This window comes from Molothrus ater, chromosome 3 (assembly GCF_012460135.2).
Source record: "Molothrus ater isolate BHLD 08-10-18 breed brown headed cowbird chromosome 3, BPBGC_Mater_1.1, whole genome shotgun sequence".
Classification (NCBI taxonomy): domain Eukaryota; kingdom Metazoa; phylum Chordata; class Aves; order Passeriformes; family Icteridae; genus Molothrus; species Molothrus ater.
The window spans coordinates 89,973,001-89,998,621 of record NC_050480.2 but is presented as its reverse complement, the minus strand read 5'-3'; the positions used below and the strand labels follow the sequence as shown (position 1 = coordinate 89,998,621).

Sequence of the window (25,621 nt, the reverse complement as noted above, 5' to 3'; positions counted from 1 at the left end):
ACTAATCTGCACCCTCCCTATTCCATCTTCTTGGATACTGCACAACAGCACTTCCAAGTTATTTTTGAAGTAAAGTGGGGGAGGGAATTTGGTTAAGAAAGCAGGAAGATACCCAGGAAGAAAAACACGTGAGAACATTAAGCAGAACACACCAGCAAGAAACTACCTTCTTGTTGTTGTTGTTTTTAACCACATTCAGCATTTACTAGTGCAAGATCTCTATCAGTATGAGTTTATAAGCTTCATGGGCAGATGCATCTTCTGGAAGTGGCAAGAGAGAATATCAGGACCCTCCTTTCAGTGGGTACTTTACTAAAGAGGGGGTGCTGTATCAATATTACTAAGGCTGCTGAGAGGAACACACAATGCCAAGTTCATCCATGTGACATCACTGCAGAAGTACATGGAAATTTAGAATAAAAAGTGGGAAGTATGTATGTTTCATGACCTTCAGACAGTTCCTCCAGTGCTCTCACACTCAATAAGCAGAGCAAGACAGTACCTAAATTATCACTAAACACCACTATTAGATTTTTTTATGCAAACAAAAATGAATCCAACATCTTTCAGAGAAGCCAGAGAACCTGTACAGTATATCTAATAGAATACCCAGATGTTCTAATTCGACAGAATTGTACATGTCTTTCAGAAGCAATACAACATAACTACATGCATTTACACTTACATCTGATTTTTAGCCGCTTGTCTCTGAGCTTTCCGTTCTTTCCTTTTTTGATCTGGTGGCTTAGCAAAAACAATTTCAATGTTTTCTCCCTCTAAATCTTTGCCATTCATTTCTTCCATTGCCTGAAGGAATTAACCAGACTTTAAATATACTTCCAAGCACATCTGAAGTTAATTTTTTTTCTACCTTTTAGAGTACGCATTTTTAAATCTGTTATCCAGAGCTAAAATTACAATATAAAGCTAAAAAAAAATTTAGACAATCAGACAGCATAGTATTACTGGGTCCAGTTAGGGATTTCTTCTGAACTTGGCTCTCAAACCCAGGACTTCATGTATCAGTTTAAAAATCTTCCCCTCAAAACTGAAAACAGGCTTCAATCTTTGCAAGCTGTTACAGTTAATGAAGTGGCAGAACTGTCCTCTGAAAGTGCACATTTTGTAATCCATGAATAAATTCCTAATGTCAGCACACATGCAAACAGCAGAGCTTAGTATATTCTGCAATTCCTTTATTTTACTTGCAATATATATCACTTTCTTTTTCAACCAGAAGACAAAAATTAAAGAGTCATTCTGATCACAAGGAAAAAACAGACAAACCAACCACAAAAACCTCCAGCTCCTCCCCAGATCCACACCACCACCTCCCCACAACCCTCTCCTCAAAAAAAAAAAGCAAAACAAACAGCAAACCATCAACTCCTCCCCTACCCTCCCTGCCATGTACAGTGCCCACGGGCCACAGTTACTACTACAAGTTAATTTTGAGCAGAGGAATCCTAAAGATTCTACCACTTTTAGGGACTCTACATAGCTAAGCCCTAACAGGATATATATCTTACTAAGACTCTTCCCATCATCTTCCTAAGCATCTGCTTTAAGACATATGGATATGTAAGAAAACTGAATCCCCCCGTATCCTGCATCCACCCACATAACATAAAAAAAATGGATACACTACAGGCAGGAGGGGAATTACACTTTCCCTTCCTTAACAACACATGACATCAAGACTGGGCTGGCAAAATCCAGGAATGACAACTACTAAATTCTCCAGGACCCCTCATTAAAAAAAAAAGAAAAAAATTTAAAAAAAAAGTTTATTCCTGGAAAAATAAATAAAAAATATTACCTAAGTTTTATCACCTGCCCTAGAGAAACTGCTTTAGATTTCTACCAATAATTTGGTGAGAAGAGTCATTCAACTTCTGGCACTTGAGTTTCAAATGGTAACAACATTATTATCTTAAAAGCTCATCTGCAGAATTACTTAGTGCAGGTGCATTTAAGATCCACTTTTCAAGCTAGAATTGCATCATCCTAGGAGACACCCAGAGAGGACAAAGTTATCAGTGACAGTGTGTTACCATTTCTCCAGACAAAGCTTTTTCTCAAATTAAAGTAGCATACAGCTTCTAAGAAAAGAACACTACTTACAACACACACACACAGAGTTACAGTCCTTTTCACTTACCTTTACAGCACCATCCCGTTCATCAAAATGAATGAAAGCATAGTCTTTTAGCTTCTTCACTCGTTCTAGCTTTCCAAATTGACTGAAGGCCTTTTCTAGAATCTCCTCTGTTACAGTATTGGCAAGATTGCGTACGAACAAAACTTTTACCTAAAGGGGATTAAAAAAAAAAAAGGACTTAGGAGTATGGTCTAATTCCAAAACACAAAATGAAGCTTTGCAAGTTACTGCTATTGGCAGCACTGAAGAAACACCATTACATTTTCTGTACAGCATTTTACATACATATTAATATGTATACATAGTCATACAGCATGAATTAGCTCCAAAATTCCCTGACAGAAATATTTAATCTGTTATCAAACAGGATTACAAAAGTATTAGTATCCTGAAAGTCAATCCAATTTGTGTTAGTGCTTAAAAGGATCCTACCAGCAGTTATCTTCAACCCAGAACACTATCAAACTTGAGAGAAGGTAACCAGAATTGGTTACACACAAAACAATTAACTTATCAAAACATTTGATTGTTTGGACAGGCTTTAGCTCAGTTATTTGCAGAACAGTCATCACTGTAATATCTAGGTCAGAGGTGACAGGCCTGCAGCTTTCAAGCTGCTTAACTTGTGGTTCCCATGCTATAGCTACACCAAACACCTAATGTCAGGACTGTGCTTGCCTGAGGGGCACTCAGTGACCTGAAGCCACTGCCAGAAGAACTACAGACAGAAAGGGGATACTAAGGCTGACACTGGCCAATTACCCTTCAACTTTCTCAAGTCAAAGTGTGCTGTTCCTTTGAGGAAGTGTCACCCCCAAATAACTGTGGAAGTTTATGCCCTCCCCTTGCTCACTAAAGCACACAGTGGGACTCTTAAGCTACACAAAGACCACTCCACAGCTTCTAAATTAGAAAGGCAGGTAATCATCCAGCTCTTGACTGAATCATCAATATAGAGTTTCACCAATCACCAACTGCAAAGGATAAGGGAAAATCTAGAGCAGTCTGACAAAAGTTTAAAATAAACCCTTACTTAACATAGCACACAACATATACCGGAAAGCAGGAATCGCCTATTAGTGACCCAACAGGATTGAAAGATTCATCCTTGTGTCCATGCCAAGGCTGCACTTAATGACCAGACATGAGCATGGTTACACGATGCCATCCATGTGCTCTCACAATTTAAAAGACCCTTCCAACTTGTCAAGAAGAGCTCCTTCCATGTGCTGGCACCGTGCTCTGACAGTTTAATCACCTCCTACTGCCAAGGAATGCTCAGTCTTACCTGCCTACAATGGAGCTGCCAGTCAGTTGCAAGACCTGCAACTTCTCTTACATCCTCTCTGCTCCTACTGGTTTCAAATTAGCTGATGCCATTAAGTGACACTGCACATGGCAGCACTGACTCCTGACACTGAAGGTCAACACAAGTAACACAAGGTGTGAAAGAACCAAGGAAAGCATGCTTTGATTTCTGAAGCAGAGTTCCCACCACATACAGGAATTCAATAAACCCAGACACCCTTTTTGGAGGAACTGCTATGTAACTAAGTTACAAAAAGAACCAGGTCAGACTTCCATAAATCTGTCTCACTGACTAGCTGAAGTAGGATTGGATGCAGATTTGGAAGAAGGGACACTATAGACCATAAATCTAGCCTAGTGTATCAGCTCTGGACTTTGGCAATAGTTAATTCCAGCTGATTCTCAGGAGATCATAAAAGTCATAGCCAACTCCACTAGGAAAGCTGTTTTCTATTATGTATTAAGCTTCTCCTACATGTCTTGATGGCAAGAGCAACCTTTATGTATTGTAACACATACATAATAACCATTTTTAGTAAAATATCCTAACTCCTACCTTAACTTTATTTCATGGAAATGAATTACAGGAAGTTTTGTGATGTAATCAATGGGTTTGAAAACCATTAACTTAAAAAAAAATGTTCCATATTCTTGTTCTTTAGAAAAGGATGAAAACTAGAACCGCACAAGGAACCCTAAGCAGCCTAATAAATCCATGATGACTGACATGATTAAAAACTAGATAGAATAATCACTATTTTTTAAAAGATGCACTAATGTAGTATTTTTTTAAGAAATAAAAAAACAACTAATTTAAATTTTCCCAGTGTAGACAAATCCATTAATCTCTAACAGCTGAATTTTTAACACCTTTGCTCATGTTACTGATTAGAAGTGTAACTGAATGAGTCAAAGATGATGTAAAAGCTATTAGGCAGGTTAAAGCATAGAGTGAGAGAAGATGAACCCATTTTTACTTAAGCCAGCTAAAAAGGAAGGGAAGTGGAAAAAAAAAGAAGTCTTCTGCATTAAAGCTCACACATTATTATACTAAAAATCCATAGATACTTGTAACAAGCAATATACCCAGCACCAGCATTTTGTTTTCAAGGCACAACTCACATTTAACAAACTGCTTAAGATTAGACTATCCCAAAACCTCTGGTATCTGCTCCTTTTCCTCCTCTTACCTACAGCACAAACACTTCAGGCCACATTCTCCAAGGGATACTAGCCCTGTCTCTTGTCCTGTAATCTGCCAGACAGCCACAAGCATAAGACTTTATTTAGCTGCTTAACCTGCCACTCCAGAACGTCCTCTGCAGCCTCAGCCATCCTACAGAAATCAAGTAAAATATTAATAAATTTAGCTAGACTACAGGTGTAAGAGGCAACAAAATGACACTTAGGAGAAATTTAACTATCAAACAGCTGCTTGAGAAGTTGGAAAAAAATTCACTTTGGACCAGAAGTCAATACCTTGACCAATTATACTCTGATCTGTTAGAAGGAGCACTTATCTCCTCTAGCACATCTATCTAGCTTGAGAATCTAGCTTCATCTCTCATCATGCTCAAGCTACTTTGTATTTAAGAAAACAGTCCATTTAAATGAAAAGTATTTACCCATACAGTACTCTCCACAACATTTTATCAAAAGGACAAAGGAAAAAAGACTCGAGTAGACATTTCAGAAATTTAAATTAGTAAGTGTCCATATATGATGAAATGACATGCTGCTTCTGAAAGATTTAGAACACTGTTCATCTTCTGGCTACACGTGTGAATTTGTCTTCCTTATAGCTTGCTCTTATGGACTTGTGTTTCTAGCAGTCTTGACAAGAAAACTGATGACCAGATGATTATTCTGATAAAAACAACCTACTTCTCCTAGTCACAGTTTCCTCCAGAGCCTTCTACCATAGCAATGTGCAAGATGACATGGGTCAATAGCTTTCCCTTTGCTCTGGACTAACAGCAGTCAGAAGCACTGACAGCCAACCTGCAGCTCACATCCAGGAGATTACTGACTGCAGCAGCAGCTTCGCTGTTCTTTCTCTTAGAAGAAAGATACCAAGAACAGAAAATAAACCTTACACTTAGAGAAGGGCCAGATACAGTGAGCTTCTGCACGTGTACAGCAGGTGGCCAAAAAGACTGGAGTAGAGACTTTCCTTGTTGCAAGAATAAACTAAAGGACGCAGCCAGTAAGGAAGGTCAGACACCAATTATCATCTCGGTTTCTGTCTTCAGACACAACCCAGATGGTCTCTGCTTTTTCAGTATTATTCATAGAGCCTCACTTTTCCATACATCTTCAACCCAAGCTTCATGTCCTATATTTGGCATGTAGCACCAGATGTATTCAAGTTGATTTTATCCATGTTTTCTATATTTCTTTCCTTCACTTCCACGTTTCTTCTCTTTTCGTGTCCCATTTCAAATACAACACAAGAGAAGGTATTAACATATTCAAATAAAACTGTACAGTAAATGGGGCAAACCACAATCAAGCTTTAATTTCTTTAGCCTTTTACTCTGCACATCTGCAAACTTACTTAGGAGAGATGCTTGATTATGTCCCCTATAATTTCCTTTCCATCTATTTTATCAGCAGAAATTGCTGCTTATTTATTAACAGTTTGGTGGATTAGGTCTCTTCTCTTTTGAGCCAAGAAACTAAACATACAGGCTGCCGTATTTAGGTAGTGCCACCTTCCACAAATTTGACCTGCAAGACTCCTTCCCTACTGCTGACAGTCTATCATGCTGGGCAAGAAAAATAAAGTCTGCAGACAAGATAGTCCAAAAGCTTCTGTAATACCTGTATTACAAAAGCAGCTTTTTCCCTAAAATGAGCCCCCACCCCAACCCTTTTCCCTTATGGCTCACCAAAGAGGAGATCCCAGCCAAGCTATCTTACTAGGTCCATCAAAGTAGGACTCCAGCAAGTGACGTGTCTCAGATGAGAGTAAAAGCACAGACGAAAAGCAAGCAAAGAGAAAGAGATAAGGATATGGGCTAGCTAAGAGATTCCATTAAACAACTCAGCTACACAACACAACTGAAAAAGACAGGGTTGGGCAATATCTGATGGGAAAAAAAAATAAATCAGGTAGTTTGTTTCTGGCAAGATACCAGGCACATATATAAAACAACTGCTACAACGTACTTCAAAATGTTAACAGTCCAGACTTCAGCTTCACCTCAATGCTCAAAATCCAAAGCATTGCCAGTCTAGGTATTAAAAGGAATTAACTCCCTCAAATTAAAAATAACTACCAAACTCCAAATACAAGCTAATTGCTGAACTTCTCAGAAGTAACTGCTAATAGCAACTTTGAAAATACACTTGTATACATTTGAACACTGACACCTTCTTTCTAATGCTGAAGTGATACAGTTCCAGGTTTAAAAAGAATTAAGGCTGTTCCGTGAGGATATCTCTATTTCTGTCCTTCCAAATACTAGGGTACATAACTATTTTAACTCCAGGAGTCACCACCATAACTTCCAAGTAAAAAATTAACGACATCATCATGTGTGTCATTTTGGCAAGAATTACATTCACTATTAAGCCATGGGAACACAAAATGATATAAGGCCATATAGAGTTTTTAAATCCACACAATTTCTGAGGTATATTCATTTCTTATAATCACACCTACATCTCTGTCAAGAAGGCTGAAAAGATGTTTTTAGGCTAATTCCAGGAAATACCTAATTTGGAACAGAGGACTTTAAATGTACTATGGTCCCACTACAGCTTTATTACCTTTGCCATGACTTCAGGATCTGGGTCTTCTATAGGGTCAGCCCATTCCACTGTAACAACATTTCCCCAGACTTTCACTTTGCCACTCATTAGCCTACGTCTGGCCTGAGCAGCAGTTTTGTGATCTTCATATTCAAGAAAGCAGAAACCCCGGTTCTTTTTCTTGTCATCAGGCTGATGATACAATATGACATCTGTAAGACCCTCTGAAATGAAATAAAAGATTTATTTGTTATGCTTTCAATCCATTGATTTGCATCATAAAGTGCGGGTTGTCTTTGTAGCTATGGAAGAATACTACTCTAACTGAATGGAGGAGAATTAGGGGCAGCCAAAAGTTTTGCTTTGTCAATTCTCCTCTTAAACCCCTAAGTTACAACACTTATCAGGGTGTGCTTTTTCCATAATGTCTAAACAACAAGAGATAAAAGTTGCATGACCCCAATACCTAAAAAGTTTATTGCTCCAAAGAACCCGAAGTCTGTAATTCAGTAACAGAGCAACAGTACCTTTGAAAGTACAAATATTATCAAAAGAGATTCTTAAAATTTAAGAATTATAAAGCTCAGAACCAGTTACATTCTTCTGCTTGCTTCAGTTTTGCCTCGAGAAGTTTTAAAACATCCATTAGTATTGTAATTATTAAACTTTTAATTCAAATTTCTTTGAACATATTTTTAAACATTACACACTTACTCTACAGGTAGAACTTAGAACCACCCATCTAGTCTAATTACAAATATCTCAGCCCTCAGCAAAACAACAGTTTTTAAAAAACCCCAACAAACCCCAACACATAATATTGAGATAAATGCTGTGTGGGCTTGGTTTGTTTTTATTATCATTCAACTATAAGCTAGATGACAGCACATCACTGACCACATTCGACACCTTCCAGGTCTATAAAATCTAGTCACTGACTCACCTGTTACTTTGCTGAATTCTTCAACAATTTGCTCCTTGGTTTTACTCTTAGGAATAGAACCAACAAAAAGCCTATTATTGGCAACAGAGATGCATACACCAATGTGTTTTCCAGACCGAATTTCATGGTTGTTGTACTGCAACAAAAAATTTATTGGACAATCATCAGTTACAAATAATTTTCGCCCTCTGCAACAGCAGCATACCAAATATTTAACTTTGGAAAACTCAGAATTGAACAATTTACTAAATTTTTGCATCTTAACACATTTTTAAGATGCATATTCAACTACTCTGAAGTATATCCATGTTTTCTAAAGTCTCTCCACAATTTCAGCCAACTCTTTCTTCCTTGTTCGAGTCTCTCAACACTTTTTTCTTTAGAAACTTTTTCATGTAGAATGATGCAAATCATCAAGGTCAAGGCTTCTCCCTTCACAACCATGCAGAAAAAAAATGCAAGTTTCTCTATAGGCTGTAGCTATAAATTCTTGATTTGTGTGTAATACAATACATGAGTTGCAATTAAAGTCAAATTCACTTCTGAAGTTCCACAGTTAAGAAAAGAGAGTTGTGATCAGGTCTTCTCCACAAAATGTTCAAGAGCAACTGGCAAATACTTTCCAACGCATAAACATTACACAAGTCAACAGCAAGAACAACTTTCTAATGACTTGAAATCCTAAGACTTCTGTTAAAATGCTTCTCCCATAACATCTGGAAGATACCCTGAACATGTCAGCAGTTTAAGGGGGAAAAAAAAGAAGGATTACTGCACACATCTGTTAAGAAAACATCAAAAAATGCCTTTAATTGAGATGCAGACACAGACACACATCATTCAAATAAGCAGCAGGGAGGACAACTGCTGGTATATCAACCCACTTCTAACTGGAAGCCCTGCAACAGACAGTCCTTTAGCTAAGAAAATGAATTTTGTGGTCAACATCTTATTGCCAAGCAGCAGGAAAGATTTTTAAAATTTTATCTAGCTATTTATTCTATGATTTATTTTGTGCTTGATGGTAAATCTTACTACATAAGCTAGTTATCCTCCACCCCACCATGCTTTTTATGCAATAAAATCTGGTGAAAGATGTTTATTTCTATTTATCTTGGGCAAACAAAAACTCCACTACTGAAAGTTTTCTAAGCTAGGTAACTGCACCTAAAGTGAGCAAAAAGGAGAACTGTACATGTGAAAAGGACACATTTTCACAATGAATTATGTCTCAAAACATAGCAGGAGACAACAAAGGACTTCCATCTCCATATCTGTTGCCAATGTGGAACAGGGATAGTTGATTTTTAAGCAGGAAGCTGAAGTAGGAGCAGCACTAGTTGCATATATATTATCATCACTATTAAATATACACATTAATGAAGAGACAGGTTTTAGTAGCTAAAAAAAGGAGTCCTCTAAAGAAACACCTTTAAAGAAGCTGACAGTTTACTGGTCTATGAAAGTGATCCTTCACTCACTGAACTGTACACTAGGAAACATTTCCTTGCATTAGGAAACTTTTTTTACTGAGAGGGTGTTTAAATACTGGAACAGGCTTCCTAGAGAGGTGGTCAATGCCCCAAAGCTGCCACAGTCTAAGAGAGGCATCTGGACAATGTTCTTGATGATCAAGATGACCACAACAATTTTGGTCAGCCATGAAATGGTCAGGCAGATGGACAAGATGATCACTGCAGGTCCCTTTCAAATTAAATACTCTATTCTACATGGATAATTGAAAGTATTATCCAACCAGTCCTGCTAAAGTCTTAACACTGAAGTTTGGCTATACATTTAATCTAATGTAAGAGTTGCTCATACAACTCAGTATGTTGTATGAGAGTAAAATTAACAAAGTAAAATTAATATATTCTACCATTTTGCAGTTCCACTGATAGTTTCTAGTAGTTTTTTCATCCTCCAATGTATTAACCACTATTTTTCACTGCGTGTTCCTCTCTACACAGAAAAGTCAGTTAGGTGTTCTTGACCATCGAGTTGGTAATTTTTAGGTAAATACTTTGCATACCATCTGCAAACTCAGACTAGCCATAAAAAGGCTCAGATCATGATCTGGGTAAAGTGCCAAAACAGTCAGGCTACCAAAGTAGCTATGTCAGCATACTGCTTCCCCCTCCTGTCACCATGGAATCTGTGTCTGAAGTCAGTAGCAGAGATTGCCACCCTCTAGACAATGTAATCATTTGGGGTTTTTCTCATTGACTTATGTAAGAACTTACTCATGAACAAGTCAAAATATGCTGGTCTGTCCTGTCACTTTATTAACCTATATTTTCACTACCAGTTTTAGTTTACTAGGAGCAAGTGTTAAGCTGCACCTCCATGCATAGTTAGCAAACTGCTTAATTCATCTGTAGTTCCATTCTGATAAGCTTACACCTGTTCTAGTCAAAAATATACTGAATGCTTCAATAGTTTTCAGTATGTTTTCCTATAAGCTTCACCTCAAAAGTCTTTATTCTGTACATATCTACAGTAACCTTATTCACACAGAAATCTTTTGAAAAACTTAACTCTAGCAACTTCTTATGAAATAGGAAGGAGAACTGAACATGTGTGCAAAAGAACACAACTGGAGTTGTAATTCTTAAACAGTATAAAGTAAAGTAAACATGCTAACAGGGGAAAAAGTGAGATAAAAAAGTCATACTTTGACAGTGAATGCTTGTGTGAACATCTGAGATGCCATTTCTACTTAACTGCAAAGGGTTAACCGCACTGAATTAAATACTAGTCACAAAAATAGGAGAGAATTTCCTTAATTGTTTTTAAAATAGTTCTGTCTTTGCTAAAGACAAAAATGGAGTGATACTGTGGCCTGATACTGAGAAGAATTACAGATATGAAGAGTAATTAATTATAAGTGGCTTAAAAATGCATATGCATAAACAAAATCAAGACTTCAACCTTTTAAACTGCAAGATTTCTTGTTAAAGAATAAAGTATGCCAACATTAAGTGTATCCAGAAATTTTAGTTCAGTTGTACATTAAGTTGACCTGCAGACTGTGGAAGATACATACAGCAGCCACAAACATGAATTGTATGCAAAATATGTTACACCAACTCCAAGAGCCTGAAGATAGGTCAGTTAATTCTCCACTGTAGTTTGGTATTGACAAAAACATAGCTGTCTCTTATCACTCAAAAGTCTATAGGCAATGCAGAGACTTTCAGTCTCATTTTTTTCTATATTGTCCTGAAAAAAAAAAGCCTCTTGGAAAAAGATGGGAAATAACAGAAGAAACATTATCGCAAGGAGTCCAGAAAGCTGGGAAGTTGTATACACCTGAGAAGGCTACAGGCAGTATCAAAAAGAACACCACCTGTTAAAATAAAAGGTTATGATAATGGCTAGGACCAAGTGTTCAGTGTTTTGAAGAGGTCTTTCAGCAGTATCTCCCATGCATGTGTAACTACTAATACAAGTTACAGACCCACAATTTTCAAGTGAACTCGACAGCCACAATTTGCTAATAGTACTGTAAAGCACTTCTAGATAACTTGGGAAACTTATATAGCAAACTAGCCAGACAATTATGGTTGAAATCACTCCAAAAAAAACTGACACATATCACAGAAACCAATTTAAGACTAACACTACTTTCTAAGAGTTTAGCATGAAAGTTGAAATTCTGCTCCATCAACTGCAGCATTTCTTAGCTATTACGCTCAGCAGCTGTTTAACTCACAAGCAGGAGATAGAGTGCTTTTTTCCTGCATATCAAAGATCAGACATAAAGGGACATCAAGTAGCTCCTTTCCTTGTATCGTTTAGTGGAAGACTGAGGCTAGGATCTGATGTTACTTTTCTGGAAACATGACTTGAATGACTTTCCAGAGCATGTTACCTTTAAGCAAAATCCAGCTTAATGAAGAAAAATTGTTTTGTTTCATTTACTAGGTGCCTCCGAGAACTTATGTGCTTTGTTTCACTGTACTGCTAAGTTTAAAGAGTTAACTCTCAAGTGTTCACACATACACACAACAGCTAGGTGGACTATGAAAGTACAAGGAGAACACACAGTTATCCCCAGTATATCTAACTGCACACTGGAACAACCAACTGATCTTATTTAAAAAGCTAATCAGTGTATACCACATTGGTTTTGTACTTCCACTTTTGCAGATATTTGTGTGCTTTCTCAAAACAAATTCCCATTTTCAGCTTGATTTGTCTCCACCAATTGACTTATATGTGAATAGGGTACCTTAGTTTAAGCTCTACCTCATCACAAACCAAGGTTTTTAGTTAACCCTACTATAGTAATACAGTATCAGTACACTTCACAATGAGTATGGCTAGCACTAGCAAGTCATACACACTCATCTTGGCCATATCAGTGTAGCAGTAACCAGCTCAAAAAACTCAAATTTAACTTAGCCAGGAAAATAAGTGCCCTGTGCAAGGATCAGGGCAGTGTTTCTCCCCATCCTCTTCTTTAATGATGGGTACTTCATGCATAAAACCTGAGTTTATCACACCAAACTATTTCATACCTCTGTGTAAAACAGAGGGAATGCTCCTTAGACTGGCAAGATTTATTATGTTTTCCTGTCAGCTGCAGCTAACAGAATAGACCTTCAATGCTCAAGAGACATTTTTTCCCCATGTGAAGTATCTTATGAAACTCTGTGACTTTGAAGTACTTTTCCAGCACGGGCCCCCTGCTGGTGCAGAAACACATCAGGAGTCAGAGACACCCTGACCAGCACTGCCCTTGCACCCCAGCAACTCCAACATCACTGCTCTCCAGAACTTATACACATGCAGACAGCTCAAAAGTCACTACTGCTAATACAACTTTGATTAATAATAAAGGCTCATCTAACTGGACCAAACAGCAGTCCATCAGCTTTTTTTTTCCCCTGTCCCTAATGCAGTCAGAAAATCTTCATATACAATGAGGAAATAAATTTAACACCTAGTGGATTATGAAGTAATCTAACAATAACAGTTTCACCTTAAGCATTTAAGCACTAGGACCAGGACGACAACTGCTTCTGAGCCAGAGTGCACTTCATCAAAAAAGAAAAAAGTCCAAGAAAACTTACCAGTTTAACAGCTTCCTGAGCTGCTTCTTTAGTACAAAAAGTGACAAAAGCATATCCTCTGTTTAGACCGGTTAGTGGATCCATCATTAAGCGGAGATCCCATATAGGTCCGGCCTTCTCAAATAATGGAACAAGTTCATCTTCAAACAAGTCTCTCGGAATCTTGCCCACAAATATCTACAACAGACATACAAAGCACTGTTTATAAAAAGTATTTCCAATGAGTAAGTCTACATCTGCATAAACATCTTCTCCTTCTTACCTCTGTACCAACAGAAGGTTGCTGTCCTGAATATACAGACTCTGGAGGAGGCCCACCATATTTCCTCTGTCCAGTAGTCACATCAAGAGTGTAGCCAGTTCTCTCCAACAGTGCCTGCAAGCAAAAACTTAAGATTTTAAAATCACATACAAACTGAGCAAGTTTAGCTGCACTTCATTCACAGACAGACATGCTTCCAATTCCTTTTGAACTGTACTGCTTTGAAGGTCCCACAAACAAATCTACTACTGGTACTTCAACAAGAAACTTGCAAAACAATTAACAGAACTATTAGGTAAAGAAACACTGCTAGAAAATTAGAGATTCACATCCAGTTTTCCCAATTCCTTCATTTTCATTAAAAAAAAAAAAAGCCAAGTATTATAATAGTAACAGAGCTTCCCTTTAATTAGGAAGATCTTAGTCTGAGCCACTTCTTGTTTTGGCATGTCCAATCCTGCAGACGTTTATGCAGAAGAGTTCCCTGCACTTAATGAGATTACTCATAAGTGTGAAGTTAAAGAACACATGTTTAAGTGCTTACACCCCTGGAACACCATACAGACTGTTTCAGGTACCCAACTACCAAAGTGATAGTACTACTTCCTTTCTCTTATCCCGCCTTCAAATTCCTTGTGGGCTTATACAGGATCCCAGGAAAACTAACCCTCACTAGAACCACTGCATGTAGTTATAGATATAGTCAGATATAGTTACAGGCATAATACCAACTTAAAATGTTAGCTGACATTCAGTATGTAAACACATAAGAAATTCCTCTGAAATTAAGTCTTTCATAATAATTTTGTACAAAGACAAATCAACTCTACACACAAAGAAACTGCATATTAAACAAGCCAAATTATAGTCAAGAGTTAGCAATTTTACAACAACAAAATTGCAGTTATTTTAAATGCTAGAGCCATCAGCAGTAAAAGCCATACTACTTGAAGTTATTAACCAAGTCCTCATAATATTGTTGTTTTATGTGGCAGTGACAAAAACTGCACCAGTTTTTTTTTTAATTTATAATTAATGGCATCTCAGCCTCAAAGTCAAGAGAAAATAAGATTTTCTAATTTTATAGGGTACACAGTTATTTGTAACAATCATTTTATACTATATACATGAAGTATCAAAGAAGAAAGATTCTCTGGGGTTCTTTTATGACATCACCTAAACATGCCTGGATGGTTTTCCTTCTCTTAAGCTTTGGTAACGTTGCTAATCACAGTATTTTAAAATAAATCATTGTATGCCTAACTCTTGAGAAAGGAGTCTCTTGCTAGCAGCAGTCAAAAAAAATAATTTACCCATTAAGACAGTTTGGGGTACACTTTATGAGCAGAGTGATTATGTCATAAGAAGTGGGCTAAATCCTAAATCCATTACAATCTGTTTTTTCAGACACGTGATATCTCCTCCCTATTGTGGAGTTGCTCTAAATCTGAACTAAGGGGGTGGAGTGGAAATAACAACAACAAAAAAAAAAACAGAACACAAAAAACAATCAGCAATAGCTGAACTTAAGCATTTTGAACTTGAGTAACTATGCTGACAAGTATGAACAAACTTTTTACTGCAAAATAGAGTAACTGCCTCAATAAGACATAGAGCAAACTGTGAAACCTTTTTCCCTTTTATATGTTCAGTTCCAGCAATATATTAACTTTCTACTTGAAAAGAAGTGCAAGACAAAATTTCAAGTGACAGCTTTCAACAATGACAAATATGACAAATACTCTGTAATAATCTTTTTTAAAAAAGCACAGTTTGAAAACAACCAACATAACTATCACAACAACTCGGAAAAACAAACAACAGATAGACCTCATAGCTTTAATTTTTACTGACATACCTTAATTTTTGCCTCATCTGGTCCTTTGCTAGAATCTGCCACCTTGGTCCCCTGTTTTTCCCTCTGCCTGTATGTCTTCATGACTCCACATAAAAAGGCACTTTTGTTCTGCAAAAGATACAATCTTCAGTTCTGAAAACATGACAAGCCAGAATTTCCTTTTACCTTGAACTAATAGTGTTCACTTTACATATCACATACGGATCACTGAAGAGACTCAGACCTCTTCCCAGACAACTAACAGTTTATCCCTCAACAATTATTCTGTAAACTGCTAAATGTTACCTGAACGTGTGAGAGATCACTGTCTTTAAACTGCTGAAGCACTGCCAGTGCACCTTCTTCATTGAATTCCTTTAAAGCTTCAATAGCTCTTTCATCTAGATCACTATGTGCAACTAGGCCTAGAGAAAAGAAAAAAAATTACTAATTATATTTGGTCAGTAATCTTTGTAAAACCTAATGTAGCATCCCTAACACATTTCCATGACCTCTAAATCAATTACTGATTAAAGTAAGTTACTATGCATCAAAAACCATTTAGTTCCTTTGAAGTTAAATATTATAGGATATATAATCGTTTTATTAAAACAAAAAAGAGATAGGACTCAGAGTAAAAGTTACTACATTTATGTGTTCATTTGACTTCTGTGAAACCCAGACGTTACATGGGCCAAGTTTAATGTCAATATCCTGAATCTGAATTCAGAGGAGTCTATCAAAACCTACCAAAGCCTGACTTAGCTTGCTTAGCAATGGTACCTTGGTATGCTTTTAGAAGACTATAAATACAAATAAACTCCAGCACTAAAAATGGCCATCACACTCCAAAATCAAGCCTTAAAAAATGCTGGCTGTTACCACATCTGAAAAAACCAACACCACAACTTCTACATCCATAAGCCCAAACACCATGTCAGGAAGTATCACTTACACACGAAGATGCATACCAAGGCTTTAGTTTCTTACTGTTACCTACAATTACTGCAAAAAAATGCACAAAGACCACATCACCTGCTCCTCCTAATAATCATCTGTTGCCTATTCCAGCTGTTGCTCTGGTCCCCTGCATACCACCCGTCAGCCCAAGTAGCCTGGGACTTTCCTCTGAAAGATACTACAATAAATTGAAGTACTGAGTCTATAACATCCAGATTTTGGTAAGACTGCAGTTCCCATACTTTTGGAAACCACAAAAAGTTGCTATTTTAGCCCAAAGACAGCAGAATCCAATAAAATATTGTATGTGTAGTTTTGCAAGTCTTAGATCTTACCTGCAACGTAAATTTCATCTAGTTTTTCAGCAACTTTCTGTGGTAAACCAGCATCAAGCAATGTCTGGAAATGCTCAGAATGGGTAACTGCAGCAGAAGTATCCATGGGCTCTTCAGTACCATTCCCATTAACATGCTCAGTAGCCATGTTTCCAGATATCTGTTCAAATGCAATAAGCATCAAAATTAAGCTAGATATATCTTCAGGTAGAACAATTCAAGTGATAATACATGCAACAGACTATCCTAATCTTTGAAAGTCGTGGGAAAAAATATAGAAAATAGCAGATCACCGCCCTGACACTTTTTTTTTTTTTAGCTTTGCAAGGCGCAGGAAATTCCTCACAAGAAGCACTAACACAAAGGAAAGCCCTAACACCACTGCCTAGGGGGGGTGGGGTAGCTTTCACTGCAGGTTTTACACAACCCAGACAGACACTGATTCACCTCCCCTCTCTCTAACGCACTCCCTAAGACACTCCGAACAAGTTAGAAATGGAGCAAAAAGGCCAGAGCGGGGGTGGCAGGACAAGCAAACCTGCCACATGCACCGCGATACCGTCACTGACACTCGCTGCCGCCTCCACCGCCCGCTGCAAACTCGCTGCCCCTCGGCTCACGCCGCCTCTCCAGGCCCCGGGCGCGGCCGGGATCCCTTCCCGCCTCCACTTCGGTGCCGGCCGGGCAAGCGTGAGGAACAAAGCGCTCTTCCCAGCCCGCACCCACCCACGGCGGCGGCGGCCATGAGCCCGATGGAAACACGTGCTCCGCGCGTTCAGATGTCCTACAACTTCCTCCAGTGACCGACTTCCCCCCCTCTCCCCGCAACACTCCCGCGGGAGGAGCGGCTCCCCCCCGCCCGGAGCCCCGGCCATTCCCCACCTCTCACCCTATTCCCCCCGGAGAGCGGGTTGCAACACCCCGGGCCCGATTTCACCACCCGGCCGGGAGCTCGCGGAGCCTCCCGGCCCCGCCGCCGCCTCCCGGCCACACTCCTGTCCGGAACAATGCAAGGCCCCGTTTCCCAGCCAGGAAACGCCGCTGCCCATCGCCCACCGCCTCCCGACGTGACCGGGACCACGCCAAACCCGGGCGACCCCGCTCCCCGCGCACACGCTGGGCACCGAGGCCGCGGTTCGCCCCCTGCCCCTCACGGGCAATGAATGGAGCGGCGGGGCCAGCGGGACAATAAGGCGGGAGCCACACGCCCCGCGCCGGCCCGGCTCGGGTGGTGCCTCGGCCACCACCGCCACGCCGGGGCCGGCGCACCAGCCCGGCCGGCCCCCGCCCGCCCGACAGCGGCGGCCACGAAAGCAGCGCCAGCAGCTCCTCCACCCATCGCGCAGCGCCCCGGCCCCACAGCGCTGCAGGGCCCCAGCGTGCGCCTCCCGCCCTCCGCCGCCTCAGCCCGCTCTGCCACCCGGCCCGCTTCCACACCGCCAGCGCCCGGCAGCCCTGACCTGTGTGTGTCTGCGGGGAGAGAACCGCCGTGTGCCAAGGGTCTCTCGGGGCGCGGGTCGCGGCTCGGCGTGCTGAAGCGCTGCCCCCGTTCCGCGCTCCCGCGGCGGTGTGTCCGGGCAGTGCTGCTGCTGGAGCTGGCGTAAAATGGCGGCCGCTCGAGCGCTCACGCCGCTGCTGCTGCTGCTGCTGCTGCTGGCACCAGCCCCGGCCCCTTCCACTCCGCGCGGGGGGGGCGGGCGGAGGGCGGGCGGGAGCGGAGCGGGGGGAGAGGGAAGAGAAGAGGAGGAGGAGGAGGAGGAGGCGCCGCCGCGCGCGCTGGCGCAGCCCCAAAACCCGGGGTCTCCCAGGCAGCTCCGCAAGGGTTATATCGCCGAGCCCCGCCCGCGCGCGCGCGCGCCCGCCCTCCTCTCCGTTCGCCCCACGCGCGCGCTCTCCGCCTTCCATGCGGAGCGGCGCGCGCCGCTGCCTCGCCGTGTCCCTCCCTCCTTCCCGCGGGAAGCGCTGCCCGGGGGAGGCGGCGGCGGCGGCGGGACGAGCCCTGCGCGCGGACCGCGCGCTCCCCGGCGCCGCCCGCCTGCACCTGTGCGGGCTCGGCGCTGGCGGAGCGGCCGTGGCCGGACCGAGATTGGGCGAGCGGCCGTTCCCACGGCGCGCAGGTGGCACAAAAGGGGGGAGAACGGCGGCCACAGGAGGGGGGGCCTGGCGAGAAAGTCCCGGCCCGCGGCGGGGAGGGGACGGAGGAGACAAAGCCACGCAGACAAAGGGAGGGGAGAGCCACGCTTTGTGTGGCTGCCGGCCAGGCGAGCCCGGCGGCGCTCGGCGTTCCCGCACTGGAGGCGGGAGGCGCCTCACCCCTGCCCAGAGGGGCGCTCGGCACCGGCCCCTCGCACTGCCCGCCCGCCAGAGCCGCCGGGCGGAGGCAGAGCTTGACCGAGGGGGACGGGAGCTTCCTTCAGGCACCGCGCGGCGTGGCGGCGTCGAGCGGGGCCCCGGGGCGGGGGTCGGCGGAGGGAAGGCGCTGAACGCAGCACGGGCTGGGGCGCCGCGCAGCTCCAGCGCCGGAATTCCGCAGATCGGGCCCGGGACCGGGGCCTTTGCCCCGCAGGCACGCTTGGAGCGCACCCGCGGTGCTGATTTAACTTTCTCCCGGATGGCCCCAGTGGAATGCGGGTCTGCCTGCACAGCGCTGTCAGAGGCGGACTCCGTGCTACAGCGTACACTTCACAATCCCAGTTCTGAGCACGTCGTGCTCGCACACCCCGCACGAGAAACTTGGAAACCGACCGACTGATCTGATCTCTGCCAGAGTTGTGTCCAGATAAAGACAGCAAAACGGAGGCAGGAAGGCACATACAGTATTACTCACTTCCCCAGAGGCACTCAGCCACAAGTTGAGCAGTGCCTGCTGCCCCTGAGCCTGGCCGAATACTTCCCAGCATATCTCCAGTACTTTAAAAACACTTGAACCTGTGCAGTGGAGCAAGCACAGACAATTACAGGGTTAGTTCAGTGTCAACAAACGCTCACATGCTGGCATATAAGTATGTGAAACATACAGCTGGTATTCAGTGATACGAGGAAAAAAAAAAGATCAGCTATTCCATTCAATAAGACACCATTAAAAGCTGGACCACTCAGATTTGTCTGAAATAGCAACAAATACAAGGCAGATGTACATTATCAAATAGTCCAGCTAATTTTTAATTCAAAAATTTGATAAAAGTTAATTTTTATTCTGACTTTGCTCCACTTTTACAAAAATGAAACCTCCTGAAAAAAATTTAGTAAAACAAAAGCTAACTTTCCTAGTGGAAACCTGAGTGGTATTTTTAAACATATCCTTCATAAAAATACATATTCTTTTTTCCATTCAAAAGTTAATAATTTTTTCCAAGAACATAGCTGTCAGCTGGGCAGTGAAAGTAATATTCTCAAAAACAACCCTGGGGAGCATTTTTTCACATTTCCAATTTTTCCAGTTTTGGAGGATTTGCACCAAAGCATGTTGTTTTCAGATGTTTACAGAAGGTGTTTCAGTGTTATGTGTATAGTACAGATGTGGCCCAGAATATTATCTAAATTTCACAAATGCATTTGTTGTCTGGAACTAATGAAAATAGTGAAAAATCACAGCATTGGGGTTGGAAGGGGCCTCTGGATATTATCCAGTGCAATCCCCTGCCAGGAGTTGGGTCACCTAGAGCACGTCACTCAGGAACATGTCCAGGTGGGTTTGGAATTCTCCAGAGAGGGAGGTCCACAACCTCCCTGGGCAGCCTGTTCCAGTGCTCTGCCACCCTCAATGTAAAGAAATTATTCTTCGTGTTGAGGTGGAACTTCTTGTGTTTTATTATAATTCTCAGCCAGTCAATCTGACTACGGGTGGCAAACTCTTGAGAAAGTAACTCCTGCTTTCAGGCCCATTTTCAGAGGAAAACTTTTTTAAGCATTTAACTTTTTCCCCCATAAAATGGAAACAAAACCAATAAAAAGACTAGGATTAATGCAATTAACAGATTTGCACCCTTACTTAAAATCACAGCTGACCCAGAGTTGTAGTTTATTTGATCCTTTGAAATTTTTCATAGAAAGCAGGAAGCACAGTGTCTGACATGCCATTCCTTCAAGTATAGTGCCATTATTAGCCCTAATATCAAAGCCAAAAGTGGCATGCCCAGGAAAACCCTGAGATGAGCTCAATTGGGTAGAGCATCATGCTAATGAGACCAAGTCACAGGCTTAATCCCTGCATTCACTTAAGAGTTGGACTCAATGATCCTTGTCTTGTGGGTCCCTTCCAACTCAGAATATTCTGTAATTCTGTGAAAACATCCATGAAACCAGTGGGGGTGTTTCTTTTTAACCATGTAAAACATTGATTGAAAAAATACCCTTGCCAGGAACATCTGCAGGTACTTACCTGGTGACTTAGATTTACATGAAGAACTTCTCTGCTCATACCTGGAAGCTTGACAGCTTCTCACCATAATGAAAGTTGTGTTGATTCCTAAATTTTCCAGGTATATGAAAACCTGCCTGCATCTGTTCCAGTTATAGCCATTGCAGAATCACCCTGAAGCCACAGCTGGACTTCTGTTCCTCCCAGAAAATCCATGTAAAACCAGTGATTACAACAAGACCAACTACAGAGTAGCACAAATAAAGCAGCAAAAACTAAATTTAATGTGACAAATAGACAAAGAGACTATTTTTTGCTTTGGAGCAATTTATATACTGTTAAACAATCATATCCTAAACAAAGAACAAAAAATCTAGGAAACTCAACAGGAATCTTACCTTCAGTTTCTATGATGCCTCACCTTTCCAAAGTGTGTACTTATTAGAAATTGAGGCTTGTCTGTAGAATTCACTGAACTTGAGCTATGAAATGCACCAGCTACAGCCCTAGAGGGTGGATCACTCTGGTCATGTAGCAAATGTCATCACTTGTAATAACAAAACAAGCCCCTTGTGCTGTGTCTGCCACAGCAGAATTCTGAAATTAATGAGCCACTCCTGGGGTTTCTCACCAGTGTGCTTTTCAAGCCATTCCCTGCCCTTAGCCTGGTGGGTAAGGCTGCCAAGTTATTAATATATCTATATACTATAAAGATACTTCAGGAAAGGATTGCTGTCTGTATTTTATTCAAGGTAGTGCACAGCTGGCTAGTGGCCTGTTTGCCCTGTGAGATCCTTGGTAAAATAAAGCTATTTGGGGAAATACCTGTTCAATTAAAAGTTTATGCTGTTTCTCCCTTTTATCAGTCAAATTCTCTGTCTTAAAAGATAGGTTGCATTATATTCTTAAATTCTCTGTCTTAAAAGATAGGTTGCATTATAAAATGCAAGGCCTGTGTCTCTAAGGAGAAAAATGCAAGTCAGAAACTAATGAAAAGGAGATGAATCACATATACGAAACTTTATTCAGAAAAAATGCTTTTCATATATGACTGTCTCAGTCTTTAATATGCAGATTTGAGAGTCCTTCCATTCTATAAAAAGTAGTTTACCATCTAAAATTGTCATATGATTTCAGCAAAGAAACTTTACTAACATAACTAATGGTAATATTTTCTTTTAACATTCTTTCCAGTTATATCCTTTGTGCATATTCAAACTTTTTCAAATCTAGGCAGGGTAGCATTTCTTAAAATCAGGGTTAATCCCCCTTATATTTAAACTATTTCTAAAGTTAACTTTGATCCTGCTGATTCTTCAAACACCCCACTTCTTCTAAGTCAGGAAAACAAAAGGAGCAAACAAAGCATTTGCAAATTGAGTATGATTCACAGCACCAGAGGCAATGGGCACAAACTGAAATACTCTGAATATCAGGAAACACTTCTTCACTGTGAGAGTAACCAGGCACTGGCATCAGTTGCCCAGGGAGGTTGCAGAGTCTCCATCCTCCAAGACATCCAAAACCTGTCTGGACATGGACCTGAGCATGTGGTGGGGCTGCTGGAGCAGACAGATTCTGTGATACAGTTCTTTACCTGGATCCAGTTCTATCCATGAATTGATGCTTCTTTCCTCCTCCCCCCCTCCTCACCCAGTCAAAAACCCAAAGTAACTAAATTTTAACTAGTTTTTCATTCTTCTAGTTCTGCAAGATGGAAGAGGAGTCTGATCCTACCAGCTTGACATGATGCATTTCAAGGCTTTTGAGGTTGAAATCACCTGCATTCTGCTAAATATTTGCCCAGATAGTTGCAGGCAGAGAACAAGCCTGGCAATGAGGAAGAATGAGGCTTTCCCAGGAATTCTTCTGCTGTTGAATTTTATGTATAGACTGAAGGTGTTAAATTCTTCTATCAGTCTTGTTTTATGTCTGTACTCCTTTCTTTCATAGGCAGCACCACTGTCTATGAAAGAAAAGATATCGAACTGCTCATTTCTGTAAAGTATCTATGTTATAAGTATTTTTTTCCACTATCAGTCACTGGTGTTGCCTCTGCCTTTTCTCAGCCAACATCATCCCCAAACAACAGGTACATCCACCTCCAAAACAACAACTCCAGAGCTGACTTTGTAAGAGAGAGGCACAAGAGAAGCAGCAGAAGGTAGTTTAGTTCACATTCTCTTATTACCTTAAGTTTTTTTCTAACTTAAATTAGAAGGTTTTAACAGTTGTTTACCAGCTGGGGGTTCAGAGTAATCATTGTAGAATTCAATGTATTTGCAGTATGCTGCAGGCTAACGTGCAAGTATTGAAAGAGGACTGGAAGAGGAGAGCACTCTATTTTTGCATGCTCAGAAGACAGTGAAGTCACTTCCACATGTATTATGGAAATGCCAACTGAAAGCCATCCCAAACTGACTATTGTCACTCAGAAAATAGGCCCAGCCTCGCAACAAAGAACTACAAATGGCACATGCTTACTGGCAAAAAAGCAGTGCTAAGATATTTAGAACCTATACCTTCGGTACAGATGAGGAAACATAATGCAGGCCTACAAGTCAGAAGTGGCATGGGGAAGACTAGAGGATAACTGCTCACTCATTCTTCCAGCAGAACTAGGAAACATTAAATCAGACAGGCAGATAGCCAAACAAAAACCCCTCCTTTTACACACATGGAGCTAAAGCTGCAGGATTGCATTGGCACATGAAGCCGTAGGTATTTCCATAAACCTCCAAAATATCTAATTAATGCAAGAAACACCCACCTAAAATTGCTAAATGCAGAGATAGAGATATCATCCCAATTTAAATTTTGCAACAGAAATTAGTAGAGGAATTGCATAAACTGGGGGAGCATACCAGAACATACTATCATATCTATGCTTGCCCTATCTTTGTATTTTTCTGTTAGCTAATATCCACCACTGGAAACTGAATATTCTGCTCTTCAGTCTAACAACTGAAATACCTTGTCATTGCAGCAAGGAGAACATGCAATCACTAATCTGTTCCTTTCTTCCCAAATCCTTTCACTTCCTGGAAAAGCATACATACAAATGTTCCTCCAGATTCCCTCTAATCACATACTCCTCTTTCCACTATAGACCTATAAATCACAAGCTTCCTATACAAATAACCCACAAGTTTATCAAGGGTGAAGAAACCATGGAAAAAGGCTTCCCAATCTGACCAAAAAATATTGCTTTACTGTTGCTGTGGGTACAAGGGCAAGAGTTAGGATACAACTGCTGCCTTTTCTATTCCTGTTATCCTAAGCATCTGATGCTTTAAAGCTCTTAGTGGAATGCTACCATTAGGTCAGTGCCTGGCAAAGCTCCATGGAAAGAGGAGACAAGATATTCAGCAAAGAAGTAACAGGATAATTGCCCCATATACTGCCATATTTTCCTCAAATTATCATGGAAAGGTTGGAGGAAGAAGTTTCCTCTGTGTCCTAGTGCATTCTGCCATATGAGAAGGACTCATCTAAGAGAACTGCAGAGAGCATTCCTCATCAGCATCCATCTTCAAAACATCTCCGAGTCATCTCAGGACAGCGGTGCTGTCCTGTCCACTTGCGCAGTGTGAGGTAGCCAAGTGCTGAAGCTGCAACTCACCGAATACAGCCACAAATGAAAGTGTCAATAGAGAACTTACTGCTGTATTTAGCCCTTCCTTCACCCCAGACAGACTTCTACCCTGGCCCTTACATCCCTGCACTGCCCAGCAGCCATAAGAATTCCAGTACTTGGCACCCTTGTAAAAGGCAGCTGAAGGAAAGAGACTTTTGGGATCTACTTAACCCCATGTAAGTTACTTACTGCACTAAGCCCATCTCCGAAGGCAGACAGCATGTCACTGGGTCACAGAATGTTCTTCTGCAGCTCTGGGCATCCTTCCCAGGAGAGGGGAGCACAGCACACCACAGACACAATGGCCAAAGCCATACAGGAGATGGGACAGGTCATGGGCTGCTCTCCAGCTGTAAGGCAAATATGGAGAGCACAGCTTGCATTCCCACAGCTCTCACCCACCTTAACTTCTAATCCATGCCCAAATATTAAACTGCTGCCCAGACTTTAGCTGTCAGACTGCATTAACCCTTTATGGTATGGATGATCAGTTGCAAGAAATTGGGCTTATGTCCCAGCCTTTTTTAGTTGGCTAGTAATTCCATGGCTGATTACTCAGGAAAGTGTCTGATGCAGCAGCTGCAATACACAGCTTTCAGGTCAAGTGTTCCAGGCTACTTAGCATGTAACCAAAGAACCTAAAAATCCTTTCAAGGATGGGTGAGCCCAAATAACCTTGTGTCTTAAAGGTCCTTGTAAGAATAGAACAAGCTCACACACACACACACATTTATGACCCTTGCCAGGTGCAAGGCAGAAGTGACTACCAAAATGCAGCATTTCTGCAGATCCCAAGAGCGGACAATACAAACTTTTCTGTACAAATTATTTTATTTCTTAAAGATATATGGAGAATGCTGCCCTATGGGAATTCTCATTTACAGCACAAATATCAGACCAGAGCACAGGGACAAAGAACTCTGACTCTGTCAGTACCTCAGACTGTACTTGCTGCTTTTCAATAATCTTCTTTTGGAAGATCTA

General features: G+C 41.4%; 1 protein-coding gene across 4 annotated transcripts in view; it reads right to left on the bottom strand.

Annotated features, from left to right (window-relative positions):
- The window catches only part of SYNCRIP (synaptotagmin binding cytoplasmic RNA interacting protein), a 26,728-nt gene extending 8,312 nt beyond the window's left edge, over nucleotides 1–18,416 (bottom strand). For 3 of the 4 annotated variants that reach the window (XM_036379720.2, XM_036379721.2, XM_036379722.2), the window contains exons 1-10: nucleotides 18,101–18,202; nucleotides 16,641–16,800; nucleotides 15,652–15,770; nucleotides 15,367–15,474; nucleotides 13,509–13,622; nucleotides 13,247–13,423; nucleotides 8,169–8,304; nucleotides 7,244–7,449; nucleotides 2,162–2,311; nucleotides 686–807 (exon numbers count right to left, since the gene is read on the bottom strand). In XM_036379720.2, the coding sequence (XP_036235613.1) occupies nucleotides 686–807; nucleotides 2,162–2,311; nucleotides 7,244–7,449; nucleotides 8,169–8,304; nucleotides 13,247–13,423; nucleotides 13,509–13,622; nucleotides 15,367–15,474; nucleotides 15,652–15,770; nucleotides 16,641–16,788 (1,280 nt within the window). In that variant the 5' untranslated portion in view covers nucleotides 16,789–16,800; nucleotides 18,101–18,202. Of the gene's footprint in view, nucleotides 1–685; nucleotides 808–2,161; nucleotides 2,312–7,243; nucleotides 7,450–8,168; nucleotides 8,305–13,246; nucleotides 13,424–13,508; nucleotides 13,623–15,366; nucleotides 15,475–15,651; nucleotides 15,771–16,640; nucleotides 16,801–18,100 lie in introns of all 4 variants that reach the window. The other variant, XM_036379723.2, reaches the window with a different exon arrangement.
- Nucleotides 18,417–25,621: the final 7,205 nt, after the last annotated feature.